This window comes from Metopolophium dirhodum, chromosome 6 (genome assembly GCF_019925205.1).
Source record: "Metopolophium dirhodum isolate CAU chromosome 6, ASM1992520v1, whole genome shotgun sequence".
Taxonomy (NCBI): Eukaryota; Metazoa; Arthropoda; class Insecta; order Hemiptera; family Aphididae; genus Metopolophium; species Metopolophium dirhodum.
The window spans coordinates 38,035,020-38,047,300 of NC_083565.1; the positions used below are offsets into that span (position 1 = coordinate 38,035,020).

General features: G+C 34.0%; 3 protein-coding genes across 10 annotated transcripts in view; 2 read left to right on the forward strand and 1 right to left on the reverse strand.

Moving 5' to 3' along the window:
- The window catches only part of LOC132947133 (uncharacterized), a 37,230-nt gene that overhangs the window by 20,471 nt on the left and 4,478 nt on the right, over positions 1-12,281 (forward strand). For 6 of the 8 annotated variants that reach the window (XR_009664838.1, XR_009664835.1, XR_009664836.1 and 3 more), the window contains one exon: positions 1,269-1,426. The exons of the other annotated variants lie outside the window; for them this stretch is intronic. The gene's annotated coding sequence lies outside the window, so the exon portion shown is untranslated. Of the gene's footprint in view, positions 1-1,268; positions 1,427-12,281 lie in introns of those variants that run through there. 8 annotated transcript variants of the gene reach the window in all.
- LOC132947907 (uncharacterized) lies at positions 9,278-10,752 on the forward strand. The gene is made up of 3 exons (XM_061018167.1): positions 9,278-10,435; positions 10,499-10,561; positions 10,618-10,752. Exons 1-3 carry the CDS (start codon positions 9,734-9,736, stop codon positions 10,702-10,704), a joined length of 852 nt encoding a protein of 283 aa, XP_060874150.1. The 5' UTR covers positions 9,278-9,733; the 3' UTR covers positions 10,705-10,752.
- LOC132947789 (uncharacterized) lies at positions 10,874-12,121 on the reverse strand. The gene has a single exon (XM_061018021.1). The coding sequence runs from the start codon at positions 12,119-12,121 to the stop codon at positions 10,874-10,876; it is 1,248 nt and encodes a 415-aa protein (XP_060874004.1).

Consider the following 12,281-nt stretch of genomic DNA (forward strand, 5'->3'; position numbering starts at 1 on the left):
CTCTGGGTATATGTTTCTTAGCTGTCCCATTCGTAAGGTCTGTAAAACGATTGTAGTTTTTGGCTTCTGGACTTATCCATCTGATACAGTCGTCAAGCTGTTTACTAAATGCTTCCCAGTTGGCTTTATTAAAATTCCATTTGGATTTCGGGAGTGATTTTATAACTGGGATCTATATTCCGATGTTCAAAACCACAGCGTGGTGTTGGCTGTAGGGGAAATCGTTAAATATTTCACTTCTAATTGCTATGATATGGTCTTTATGGTCTTTTGTTGAGAAACATAGGTCTGGATTATAGTCTCGTTGCCACCTCCCTGATCTAAATATACATTGATATGTACCTAAATGTGGTTTGTATGTGTTAATGATACTTAGTTCATTAATTTTAAATGGATGGCTGTGATGTTGCTGCGATCATAAGTAGATACGTGTTTCCAATCTGGTATGTCATTTCGTATATATGTAGAGGTACCATAACTTCTATTGTATGTGGCGGCCGCTAAAGAGTATCCAGAAATAGATCTTCTTTGTTGTTGTTGATCTGCGTTAGAAGTAGGACCGAAATGTTATTTTCCCCTGCAAATTTGGATAGATACTCACTCTTGTCCCGACTAATACCTTCTAAATTTAATTGTAGGACTCTTAACTGAGGGCCTAGATCCCGGGTCAGTTGGCTCTGAAAAAAGCAGTTTTCAGAAATAGGGGAGATGTTGTTGTTGTTGTTGTTGATGTTGTTGATGTTAGTGTTAGGGGCCGGTAGATCTATAAGGACAGTTTGGCCGCCAATTTGATAGATCTTTAGCCGTTATATAACGTTGCTCAGGGTGTAATGCGAGGAGGTGATCTATCTATATACCCCGGAAGTCTTGTAAATTAGTGAAAAGTCTTGTAATATAGACGGAAGTCTTTGGATGCAGTCGGAAGACTTGGCATTTAGGAGAATGTCTATTAATGTAGTGGGAAGACTTGTATTTTTGTGAGAAGTTTTTGAATTTAGTCGGAATACGAGGAAATTAAAGCGAATACTGTTAATTTAGTGGGAAGTCTTTGAATTTAGTTGGATGTCTTGTAATTTAAGGGGACGTCTTGTAAAATAGACGGAAGTTGTTTAATTTAGGCGGAATAATTGGCATTTAGGAGAAAGTATATTGCAGGTAACTTATATATATACGCAAGTAAACTATCAATTGCTACTATAATATTATGTATTTAGTCCATAATTAAAATAACTACATTATATCAACTGTTAATTAATTTTATTTTTTAGATAAACATACAGCTTCATATTATGAATATTGAACTAGTTAAATTATATCGGCATGTTACACTAATAAAAAAATTATATTATTATATAACTTAACTACATAAGAATGATCTAAATGCATTTATAATGATACTAAATATAAAATAGAGAATATAATGTAATATGATTTTATTTTTTTTTTTTTTGAGGATTGACTTTAATAATTAATTTTTATTTGATAAATAGTTAATAATTATGATTAGATTAGAGTGACATATGTATTGTATTTGATACAAAACTAATTTTCTATTTGCATATAAAAGAAACATGTAGTAAGGCACTATATATTACTAAAATATCTTCATTTTCTTTTGTCTAGTTTGTTATTATAATACGGTAAATAAAATTATATTTGGCTGGATCTATAATATAGAATATTATTGAATATATATGATGCTACTGTATCCCAGTGCCTTCTCGTGGGTCTCATATGTGACGAGGTTGATATTTAGTCAATTTAAATAGATTATTCACAGCATCAGTACCTACACATTTTCCCAACGTATCGACTGAACCACAATTTTTAACAATTGATGAACAGGTCTGTTGGATACATGCCTATCAACGTCGAAGAAATATTGGTGGAGAACTACTGCACCTGTAGAGCCGTCTTTAGTTCACGTTCACGTCATGCTTTCGTTACACTGCTTTTAACCAATACCAAGTGTGTGTTACGCACTGTCACTTCTGTTGATAATACATTGATAATAACGTACCCTCAAGTTCCTTTTTTTTGTCGTAAAAGCACCACGTCATTTATTTTTTTCAGATCATTTTCTTTTTTTCTTTTCTTTCTGTGTAAATCGTCGCCGATTTACGTGTGTGCGTTTTCGCCACCTCTCTCTGTAGTCAGCTGTACGTACATGTTTGTATATTATGTGGACGTTATTTTTGTCCACCGTCACCAGCACTGAAACGGGCTCTTCCGTTCTCGTGTGTGATTTCTCACCGCCCTCTCAACGCGCGACGCCAATGATTGCACGTATGGTCACATACGTATCCACTCCAGTATCCTTGCCAGGTTCGATGGTCCCGGGTGTCACCTTCCGGATAGAGTGAGCCAACGAGTCACATGAGACTGATGATTAATTTTTTATAGTTTGTAAACAAAATGTAATTCCAACTTTTCGTAAGCCCGATGTTGGGTGTATAATATTTATATACTGCTTATTTGTCACCCCACCACCCTTGTAGGGTTACATGTATTTATGATTGTAAAATTATGTTGGTATATTAGCTTTATAATTACAGTCCATCGAATTTTTCAAAAACACCTGTCCCTAATCTGTTCACTGTTTCTATTCTAACATTTCTTTTTCCGGAGAAAATCACCTCGCCTCTTGTTTACTGGGATTTGTCTTGAGCAAATAATATCAATTATAATTATTAATAACGATCGTACAATTTCGTTGATAGCTACGCATAGGATCTTATGACCCCATTACAAACAAAACATACATATTATATAAAATCTCAACTAAACAGGTTAAGAAAATCAGACAAGCAGTGAACAAACATTTTTAGGAATGAGCAATAATTGATACCGATGAAAAATTATAGTAATGGAGACCAAACATCGAGACAACAGTGTGGACCTTTGGGTGGTCGGATTTTATTTCTGAAAACTGCTATGAAATCGTCGTTTATATTACTAGTGATCGATCTCGGCATTTGTTTTTAAGCCATTAAAGGTGGGGATATTTAACATTAAGTTTTTTTTTTTTAAACATTGTAAAGGAATAGCTTTACGTACTCAATTCATGTATTAGTATATAAGTATTATTCTACTCGGAGATGCAGTTCTCCTTGAGTTGTTATGGTCTCCTAGACGTAACCTCATAGTTAGAAACTACATCCTATTTTGGCAAACTAATCAAGGGGAGCGGCCAACAACAAGTTACGAGCGGCGGTTGCGAGAATAACAACTTATACATACACCGCCCCGTCCATGCGCAGGATCCATCAAAGGAACCGACATCATATATAGGAGGGCTGGGAACACAGTAAAGACAGATGTACCTGGACCAGCAATGCAGAAGCGACTCACACGCCACTAGCCATATACAGGACGACGACGACTACTACTACTATTACCACGACGATACTATACATTTTATATTTGTTCTAATAAAACATTGTATTATAAATCTAATTTGGCTACCATTATTTCTATATCATCTACATAGTGAATCCCTGAAGGGGCAGCACGTAACAACATTTATAATAATAATAATTTTGATACTAGAAACAAATCCCACGATCAATCACTTGTAGAAAAATCAATTAAATATAATCTTTTTTCAGAATTAAAATCCATCCGTTCAATGAATGCCGTACAATTTTGTCTAGCTTATAAGCATTTAAGACATTAACAATATCGTCAATATCTAAATGACCTCGTCTGCCAACGCTTATTGACGTTACGGACAATATGAGAACAATTATTTACTCCCACCTAATACCAAAGCGGCAAATCTATTATTTATAAACGCATCATGATAAGCCACCGCACCGACGACCGGCACCTAAACACGAATAACGATAATATTTAAGAATGCCTGCGATATTTATACACTAAAAATATAGAAATTGATTACGAATATAATCGTTGAGTTTTAATATTTTTTACATGTTTTATCGGCTATCGTCTATCAGCCTATCGCTATGCAGCTATTTATTACCATACTAATTTGTAGCAACCAGTAATAACCCATCGATTCTGGCGTCTGTCGTCTGTCGTCTGTGTGTTGATATTTTTTCTAACAATAAATATATTCTTCTTACTCACTATACCTACTAACTGTCTTACGTCTTAAAAATATAATGGACGAGATTATAAATTGGCGCAAAGGTAAAAAAATCTTAGACTCTCCTGTCGAAACGTAAAAAGCACTGAGGAAATATTGCAGCTTTTGGAGTGATAAGCATAAGTGAACGTTTTAGACAGCTCGAAGAATTAACACGTGGTATGGAAATACCAACAATTAACCAAAAAACATACAAAATTGAGCATGATTGATTTGTGACGGATTTGAGGAAGCCGAGGTTAATAGTATGTATAAATCAGGTAAAACTGAAGCAGAGTTGGCTATTATGGCATAATATATAGATGCTGATGGAACGCCTCTAGTGACAGTTGTAGCCGATTGTAGCTGATGTAAACGGCCATATAAGACAATGTACAATTCACCATCCGAAATAGTAACTATTTCTAATAATATACATTATAAACTATAAATCTATTCTCTACTACAGAGGCGAATGCAGAAAGGTTTCGGAGGTCTCCCGAAAATTGAGTATAAAGAGATTACGAAAAAATCACCTGACTAACAAATGTATTAGTAATACATATATAATGAATACTAACCCCCTCTCCCCCTTTAATAATATTTATTAAGTCTATTGTATGATTAGATTTGGATAATTGGAAGCCTTTAACACTTTATATATAAAAAATATATAAATTATTTAAGATACACAATTTATACATTTTCAGGCTGCATTAGTCGGATATCGTAAAAGAAAAGTACTGTTTATGGGTGTTAGAAATAAGTTTTGTGCAATTTGTGCCAGAACAAAGAGAAAATTTAAGACGCCGTCCTTATAATAATTTAACTGTAGAAAAAGTAAAGAGTAGGAATCATATCAATATCATATCAAGGCCGTTATTCCGCAGCCACGCTTATGATAAATACAAATCGTCCTTCCTATAATTTACACAAAACTTTACTTAAATGAAGTCCAGGTATAAAAAACCCATCATAAATTCCTGAAACGCGTCGATTGAAGGAACGTATTTGTCACAATGAATTAAGATCTAATTCTTATAGGAAAAAAATAAAGTTTCGAAATTTTGATCTTGATTCAGCATATTGTGACAAATATCAAAAATCTGATATGAATGACGAACAATATTATGAAGAAAAAGAAAGAATATTAAAATCAATACAGGAAATGGCTGATTGTCGGGATCAAATACAAAAATAAACTATAGAACAAAGTGCATCTAGAAAATGGTTTGAATATAGAAGAAATATTATAACGGAGTCAAGTTTTCATCGTATAATTTGTTAACGTGCAGATACTGGATGTGAAGGAGTTTTAAAAAGTATGTTTTATTCATCTGACATTGACACAAAATGTATGGAAAATGTCCAAGAACACGAACAGACGGCAAGATTAGCACTAGAAACATTGTTGGATGTTAAAATTTATGAAAGTGGTTTATTTATCGATAATGAAAATTACTTTTTAGAGGCAACACCTGACAGTTCTAATAGGAAGTGATACATTGGTTGAGCTGAAATGACTTTTTTCAGCTGCTAATTTAACATCTGAAAATGGAATTCGACAAAGAAAAATTACGTTTTGGAAAATAAATATAAGTCAAAACATATTTGAAATAAATACCGACCACAAATACTACTACCAATTTCAAGGTCAATTACACGTAACTAGCAGACAATTTGATATAGTTGCATATTGGACGAAAATGAGTATTTAATACAAAACAATCAAACGTGATGATAATTTTTGGAAAACTAAAATGATTCCTAAATTAGAAAAGTCTTTTTTCAATTGTCTTTTATCTGAATTAGTGGACCCTAGACATCCAAGAAGCATGCCCATTTGAATTCCGTCTTACATATTGAAAGCAAAAGCAAACAAGAAAATGAAGTAAAAATTTAAAGACCTAAACTATATGTGTATTGTGTAATGTGTGTAAAAATATTTTTTTGTAATTATTATAACTAAATATTCTTTTTATTGCATTTTTAAAACAACTAAAGATAAAAGTTAATAAGATAAACTCAAATAGTTGAATTACCAATTAGTATTGGTATAAGAATTTATATTATTATATAACTTTTCATATATCAATATTATATAACTTATGTAAGTAATTGAATAAGAATATTTTTTACATTTGTTTTTCCCAAGTGAATAATTGCAAATTTAGTTTTGTATAAATTAAGTCTTTTTTTATAATTAGCAAAAAACCTATAAATGTACATTTTCAAGTTTTATAGATGTATTTATTACAGTAAAATAAATAAATAAATATGAAGTATCTAGGTGTTTACTGTTATGTATTCAATACAGCTAATATTTAAATTGGTTTTACAATATTTAGTATTTATATTATAACTATGTATGTTATGTGAAAAAGTAATATTAGATACAAACTACAATTATTATAATATAACTATAAATTATAATAATAATATGTGATTAAATATAAAAGAAGTGTTCGGTATTCGAGGATAATGTGGACTGTATAATTAGGGTAAAGGTGATAATAAATTAAGCTCTAGGTTTTCGTTTGTTGTGTTTTACGAACTACTATTAAAGCTAAAAAGCAACAAATAAATAATTGGGGCACAAATGAGTGCTGGCCAGCAGGGAATAACTACTAACAAATTGACATAGGTTTAAGGAATAAATAATAAATTAAAAAACCGTGTTGTTGAAGACGGCGGTGGCGCTGCACTGACGTTGATAGGCAACGACAGTGACAGTGATAGTGGCAATGACGGTGATAGTTATGGTGATATATGACGACAAACGGTAAAAAACAACCAACGAAAGAACAGAAAAACAACAAGACGGCGAAGGCGACCGAAGTCTCGACGCTCACACACACCACTAGTGGTTCTGGTAGGAACTTATCGTGATAACGCGGTATCGGTGTCGGTGCGAGGCTTGTCGTATCTCTTATCAAACAAACCACCCACTTTGAAGACCTGGTCTTCAATTAGTGATGGTTAAAGGACACAGTTTCACCGATGTCCGAGTGTAGATTTTTCCTGTTGACAGCTTTACTTTTGCCACTTGGACGATCCCGTCAGCTCCTGGATGAACCTCTACCACTCGGGCTGTAGACCATGTCAGAGGGGCACTTTGTTCGCTCACTAAGACTAGGTCAACCACTTGGAGGTTGCGATTGGGATGGGTCCATTTAGATCTCTCATACAGGGATAGTATGTACTCTTTCTGTCACCAGATCCAAAAATGTTGGTGAATTTGTTGTATTATTGACCAGCGTTTACTCCTACTTATCTTGCTAATTTCAACCTGACCGTGGGGTGCAGGAACGGATATCAATGGTTAGTTAGAAAGTGTTCTGCCGTGAGAGCTTGGAAATCATTCGGCTCAGAAGACAATTGAGGAGAATTGAGGGTTGACTCGAATCGATGCACCGGTGCAGCACGTTTGGCCATTTTTACCTGTTTAGTATTCAAAATCCACACAACGTTTGGGCACTCTATATCCCTAAAAAGATACCACGTTTGGGCACTAAAATGTAAAATGTGTATACCTTTATGTATATCAAAATAATATAGGTAACAATGTTTATAAAGTGTAAATTACTATTTATTTTGTAAAATAATCAAAATAATATAAGTACAAATAAAATAAATAATAATGTAGCTACAAAGTGTTATAAAATACGTAAGTTATTTATACTCGTGTTAAATACAAATAGCAATATTATATTAATCAAAATAATGGAGGTATCAAGTTTTATATATATAAAAAAAAAAAATATAATATGTAAATTATAATATTTATATTTTATTTCCTTGATAACCAATTTTCATAATTTTTAAGTATTCAATTAGTATTATGTCTCCTTTGTCATAACCATTCCAATTATATTAATCACAAATTTCCTTTTAAGTTCAGCCTCTTTTCTAGTGTAATTGAATTGATTTTTTTTTATACTTTTTATTTGTAGATATAGAGTGATATAGAGATAGAGTGCCCAAACGTGTTGTGATTTTGTGCCGAAACGTGTTGCTATTTGGGATTAGGTGCCCAAACGTATTGCAGCCCGATGCAGTACAGTATTAAAATCTTCATAGGTCAGGAGCCTGTCTTGAATAATTTGTAGTAAAAGGTTTTGGTTGATTTTACGGCAGCCTCCCATAAACCACCCATGTGGGGGAGGGGGGGGGGGGGGGCTGGAGGGTTGAAGTGCCAATGGATTTGATTATCTACCGCATTTTCAACACAGCGAGGTCCTTTCAGTATGGATTTACTTCTTGTAGATATCTGTTCGTTCCTATGAAATTTGTTCCACAATCGCTATAAATGTCTGTGCATCTCCCTCTTTGTCAAATAAACCGATTAAGTGCGGCTATAAACAATGGAGTCGATAAGTCGGAAAATAGTTCAATGTGAACTGCTGTTGTTACCATACATACAAAAATACAGATGTACGCCTTTGTGACCTTTATTTTTCGAATCATTGCTTCATTACCTGGATGGGTCCAGCAAAATATACTCCAGTTAGTAGGATAAAAAAGAGAGTTCTGGAACCCCAGCCTGCTGGCTCAGCCCTATACCTGATTGCTCAACCCGCGAAACCCGTTGCTCAACCCATATACATCTATACACCTCTGCTCAACCCATATCACATACATACACGACATTCCCCCGCTACCCCGCTCTTCATATACCCCCACCACCAATCACGCACTTGTATGATATTCCCCCCGCCACTCTTCCCTATCAATTAGCCGCGGAAAATAATTTGAAAATTTTTTTGCCGAACCGGGATTCGAACTCGAACAGGTCGCTTCCCATACGACAACCACACCACTGCGCAACTTACTCGCTTATGATTACAAGTTATATTCTATCTCATTTAACTGGTGTTTACGACAATCGTTCACATACGTACGAGATGTATAATTTCCCCCACCACCACCACAGCCACTATACCTTACAAAGGGCCGCCGCGAACGCGCGCGAGCCCGCCACCGCGTTATCATACCTATGTTTTCAGTTATCACATCTATAAATACCTACATACGCACTTACGTACAAACACACATACATACATATATTATAATATAGTTTACATATAATATTCCACTGATATTTCTAACAATAAACATTCTATAATTTCCCCCCACCACCACCACCACCAACACCACCAACGCTACACCTTACAAAGGGCCGCCGCGAGCCCGCCACCGCGTTATCATATCTATGTTATCAGTTATCACATTGACGTTAGCATAATCTTTAAATGTTTTCGCACGCATGGCATTCGAGAATTATTACAAAAATGTTTACCGTTTGTAAACGTAAACAACTTTAACGAACATGTAGCTTCCTGCATAGCATACAGAAATATAATACACACACACACACATAAAGGCACATTCCTTTGTAAACATCATCAGCGTTAACAGACCTGTAGCTGCATGCATTACCACGATAACTCTGTAGGGACTATTCGATGTCCCCCCACCAATTAATATTTAATATAATCGTCTAAGAACACAGTTACACTTCATAAAATCAGTCGCTCTTCATCATTCCAAGTGTCTACATCGCTCCGAGTGTCTACTCCGCCCGTGTGCTCGTCTCGTATTCAACGTTTAAATCATAATTATTTTTCAGTGTTTAAAATTAAAATGGCTGGTCCAATCGAAAATATGGCAGATATTTACAAGAAAACTTTTAAATATACTCCACCGTCACCACCACCCAAGCTCATCGATTGCAGTAATCTAACCATCGACTTCACAGCTCGTAAATTTTTAAACATTGGGATAGATCCTACCGATGAATTCAAAACCGTGATTCATATTATAACATCTTCGCGGTATGTAAATATTCCTATCGATTTTCTACAAAGTATATTCAGACTTATGGGGAACATTCTATCATTCATACTCGATCGTCCAGAAAAATACAAACGAAATTTATTTTTGGATAACGACGTAATTTCAATGTCTAGTATGACATATCACTCGGAGAACACACTTGTTTTAGAATCAAAAATTCAAGACGGATGTCGTGTTCTGTTAAATCGAACGGATCTTTTGACCTTACAAGATTTAGAATACACCATTTTTGAGATTATCAATAGAAAATCTATTATAATTAAACCGATTGTAATACACCAAATTGATCTAATCGCTTCATTCTTAAAATCAAACGTAGCGTTAGAAAATTCTAAGACTGATATGAGAACTCATGTGAGGAACATCGATAATAATTATCTTTCAATACATGTTATTGGCGAGAACGACTACATTTTCAAAAATCAACTAAAATTATATGCAACTGATTCGATCGTTCAAAAATGGATGGAGAAAATAAAAAAATATGAGGTACTAGCAATTTTCCTTTTAGCTTATATTATGTTATGTTAATAAAATATTTTTTATTTACAGGGATACAATGACGAGTGTTCCATAGCTTTTTCACCACAATCGTACTTCAGTTCATATCCGCAGGTAATAATCATTTTTAAATCCGACATAACATATTTTAATTAAAAAAAAAATTACAGGGAAATCCAGCACAAGAGAGCCACCTCGAAAACATTCAGGAAGGACGTTCGGAAAACGATGGGCCATTTGGACCACAATATAATTAATTTTTCTGTATTATTATTTTTCTTATTGTGTAAAATAAAAACAAGCGTGATATTTAAAAACAAGTTTTTTTTATTTATTAATAATGATAAGGTTACAATATATATATATATTTAGCATAAGGTTACAATATTTTACATAAGAGGAAAAAAAAAAAAATTATATACATTTTTACAATTTTCTAACTTCGCCACTAAACGGGCTATAATTTATAATCTGGTCATGTAATATTAAGCAATACGCTGTAGTTTTTTCCGGAATAACGGTATCAGTTTCAAATTCAATACGTAGGTCTACGGTTGACGACTTCACATTATCGTTTTGACACGATAAATCAACAACGATGATTGGTGAATAGTTTTGAAAAATATGTTTTGACAATAAAGGTTCACTATACTCTTTCTCATAATATGATTTTTGAAAGTCTGCATAGGCCTTATACAGTATACTTGTTGTATTATTTTTAAAATCAGCACGAAAGTCTTCATATGGATACACTTCAGAATTTAAGTGAACCTTAAGATTTTTTAGTTGACAGTGATCAAAGCGTCCAGCGTCTATTTCAATATTTTTTTTTCGATCTGTTTGTAATCCGAATAACACAAACCTCGGTTTTTCTAACAAGTTGCTGAACTTTACCGTCCACGAATGTGAGGTATTTCTAGGGAGAATAGGATATTCGCAGAGATCCCAGGTTCTGAACGCACATGATAGTGTTTTACACGAATCTACCACTTTTATCAACCTTAATTTTTCTTTATCACTAACTCTGATAATAGGCATTTTCCACACCACCCTAGTAAGTTCAATTGTAATTTTTCTATTTTTTGAGACTGCTTCGGTTGCGCCCTCGCCAACAACGTGTATCGCATCCAGGTCGGTAGATGCGCGATTTAAAATCAGCTGTTGATTACAATTAAGTAATATTATTTTATAGTCTTCACAAAATCCGAATAAATGTTTTAGAGGGATACACCCGGTAAATACATTGTTGCTCATAAAGTTTTTATTATCTTCACCATCCATCGCCGAGTCCCAAGCAGCGTTCTCCAACGTATTCAAATCGTTTGGAGTATACGAACAATATGCTTTCAAGCAAGATGCAACTCCAGGTGTTTTTAATTTTTGAATTTCTATTCCGTTTATTTCATAGCGCATTTCGGAGAATAAAAATGCCAATCCATTATTTGAAAAACGTACATCTCCCACTGCATCGGACGGTTTATTTACTCTCCCCTCTATATAAATATAGCTTTCGCATGGTAGAGTGTATGCATCCATATTTAAAACACTTATCCTAATTTCATCGTTATTCGATAAAGACATGTTTGAGTATGGAGTGAACGAATGATAATGCTTTTGTGTTATTTTACACTCATCGACATAATCGACCCCAACGTCTAAATACGAGTCGTCCATAATTATTTTTTATACTTGCAACGAACGTAGAAAATTTAAATTATTTTTCGTGAGCTTGATCTCGCCTTTTTTCGGTCTAGATGTTGACTTCTTCACGACAGTCGGTAAACTAACTGGTTTTTTGATTGTAGATCTTTTTATATTAAACTTCAATGCCATT

What these genes read in the sequence shown, in the direction of transcription:
- LOC132947907 (XM_061018167.1), top strand. Translation starts at nt 9,734, where the DNA reads ATGGCTGGTCCAATCGAAAATATGGCAGATATTTACAAGAAAACTTTT. An exon ending in AGAAAATAAAAAAATATGAG is followed by an intron (nt 10,436 to 10,498) that starts GTACTAGCAATT and finishes TTTTATTTACAG; the next exon opens with GGATACAATGACGAGTGTTC. An exon ending in ACTTCAGTTCATATCCGCAG is followed by an intron (nt 10,562 to 10,617) that starts GTAATAATCATT and finishes AAAAAATTACAG; the next exon opens with GGAAATCCAGCACAAGAGAG.
- LOC132947789 (XM_061018021.1), bottom strand. Translation starts at nt 12,121, where the DNA reads ATGGACGACTCGTATTTAGACGTTGGGGTCGATTATGTCGATGAGTGT.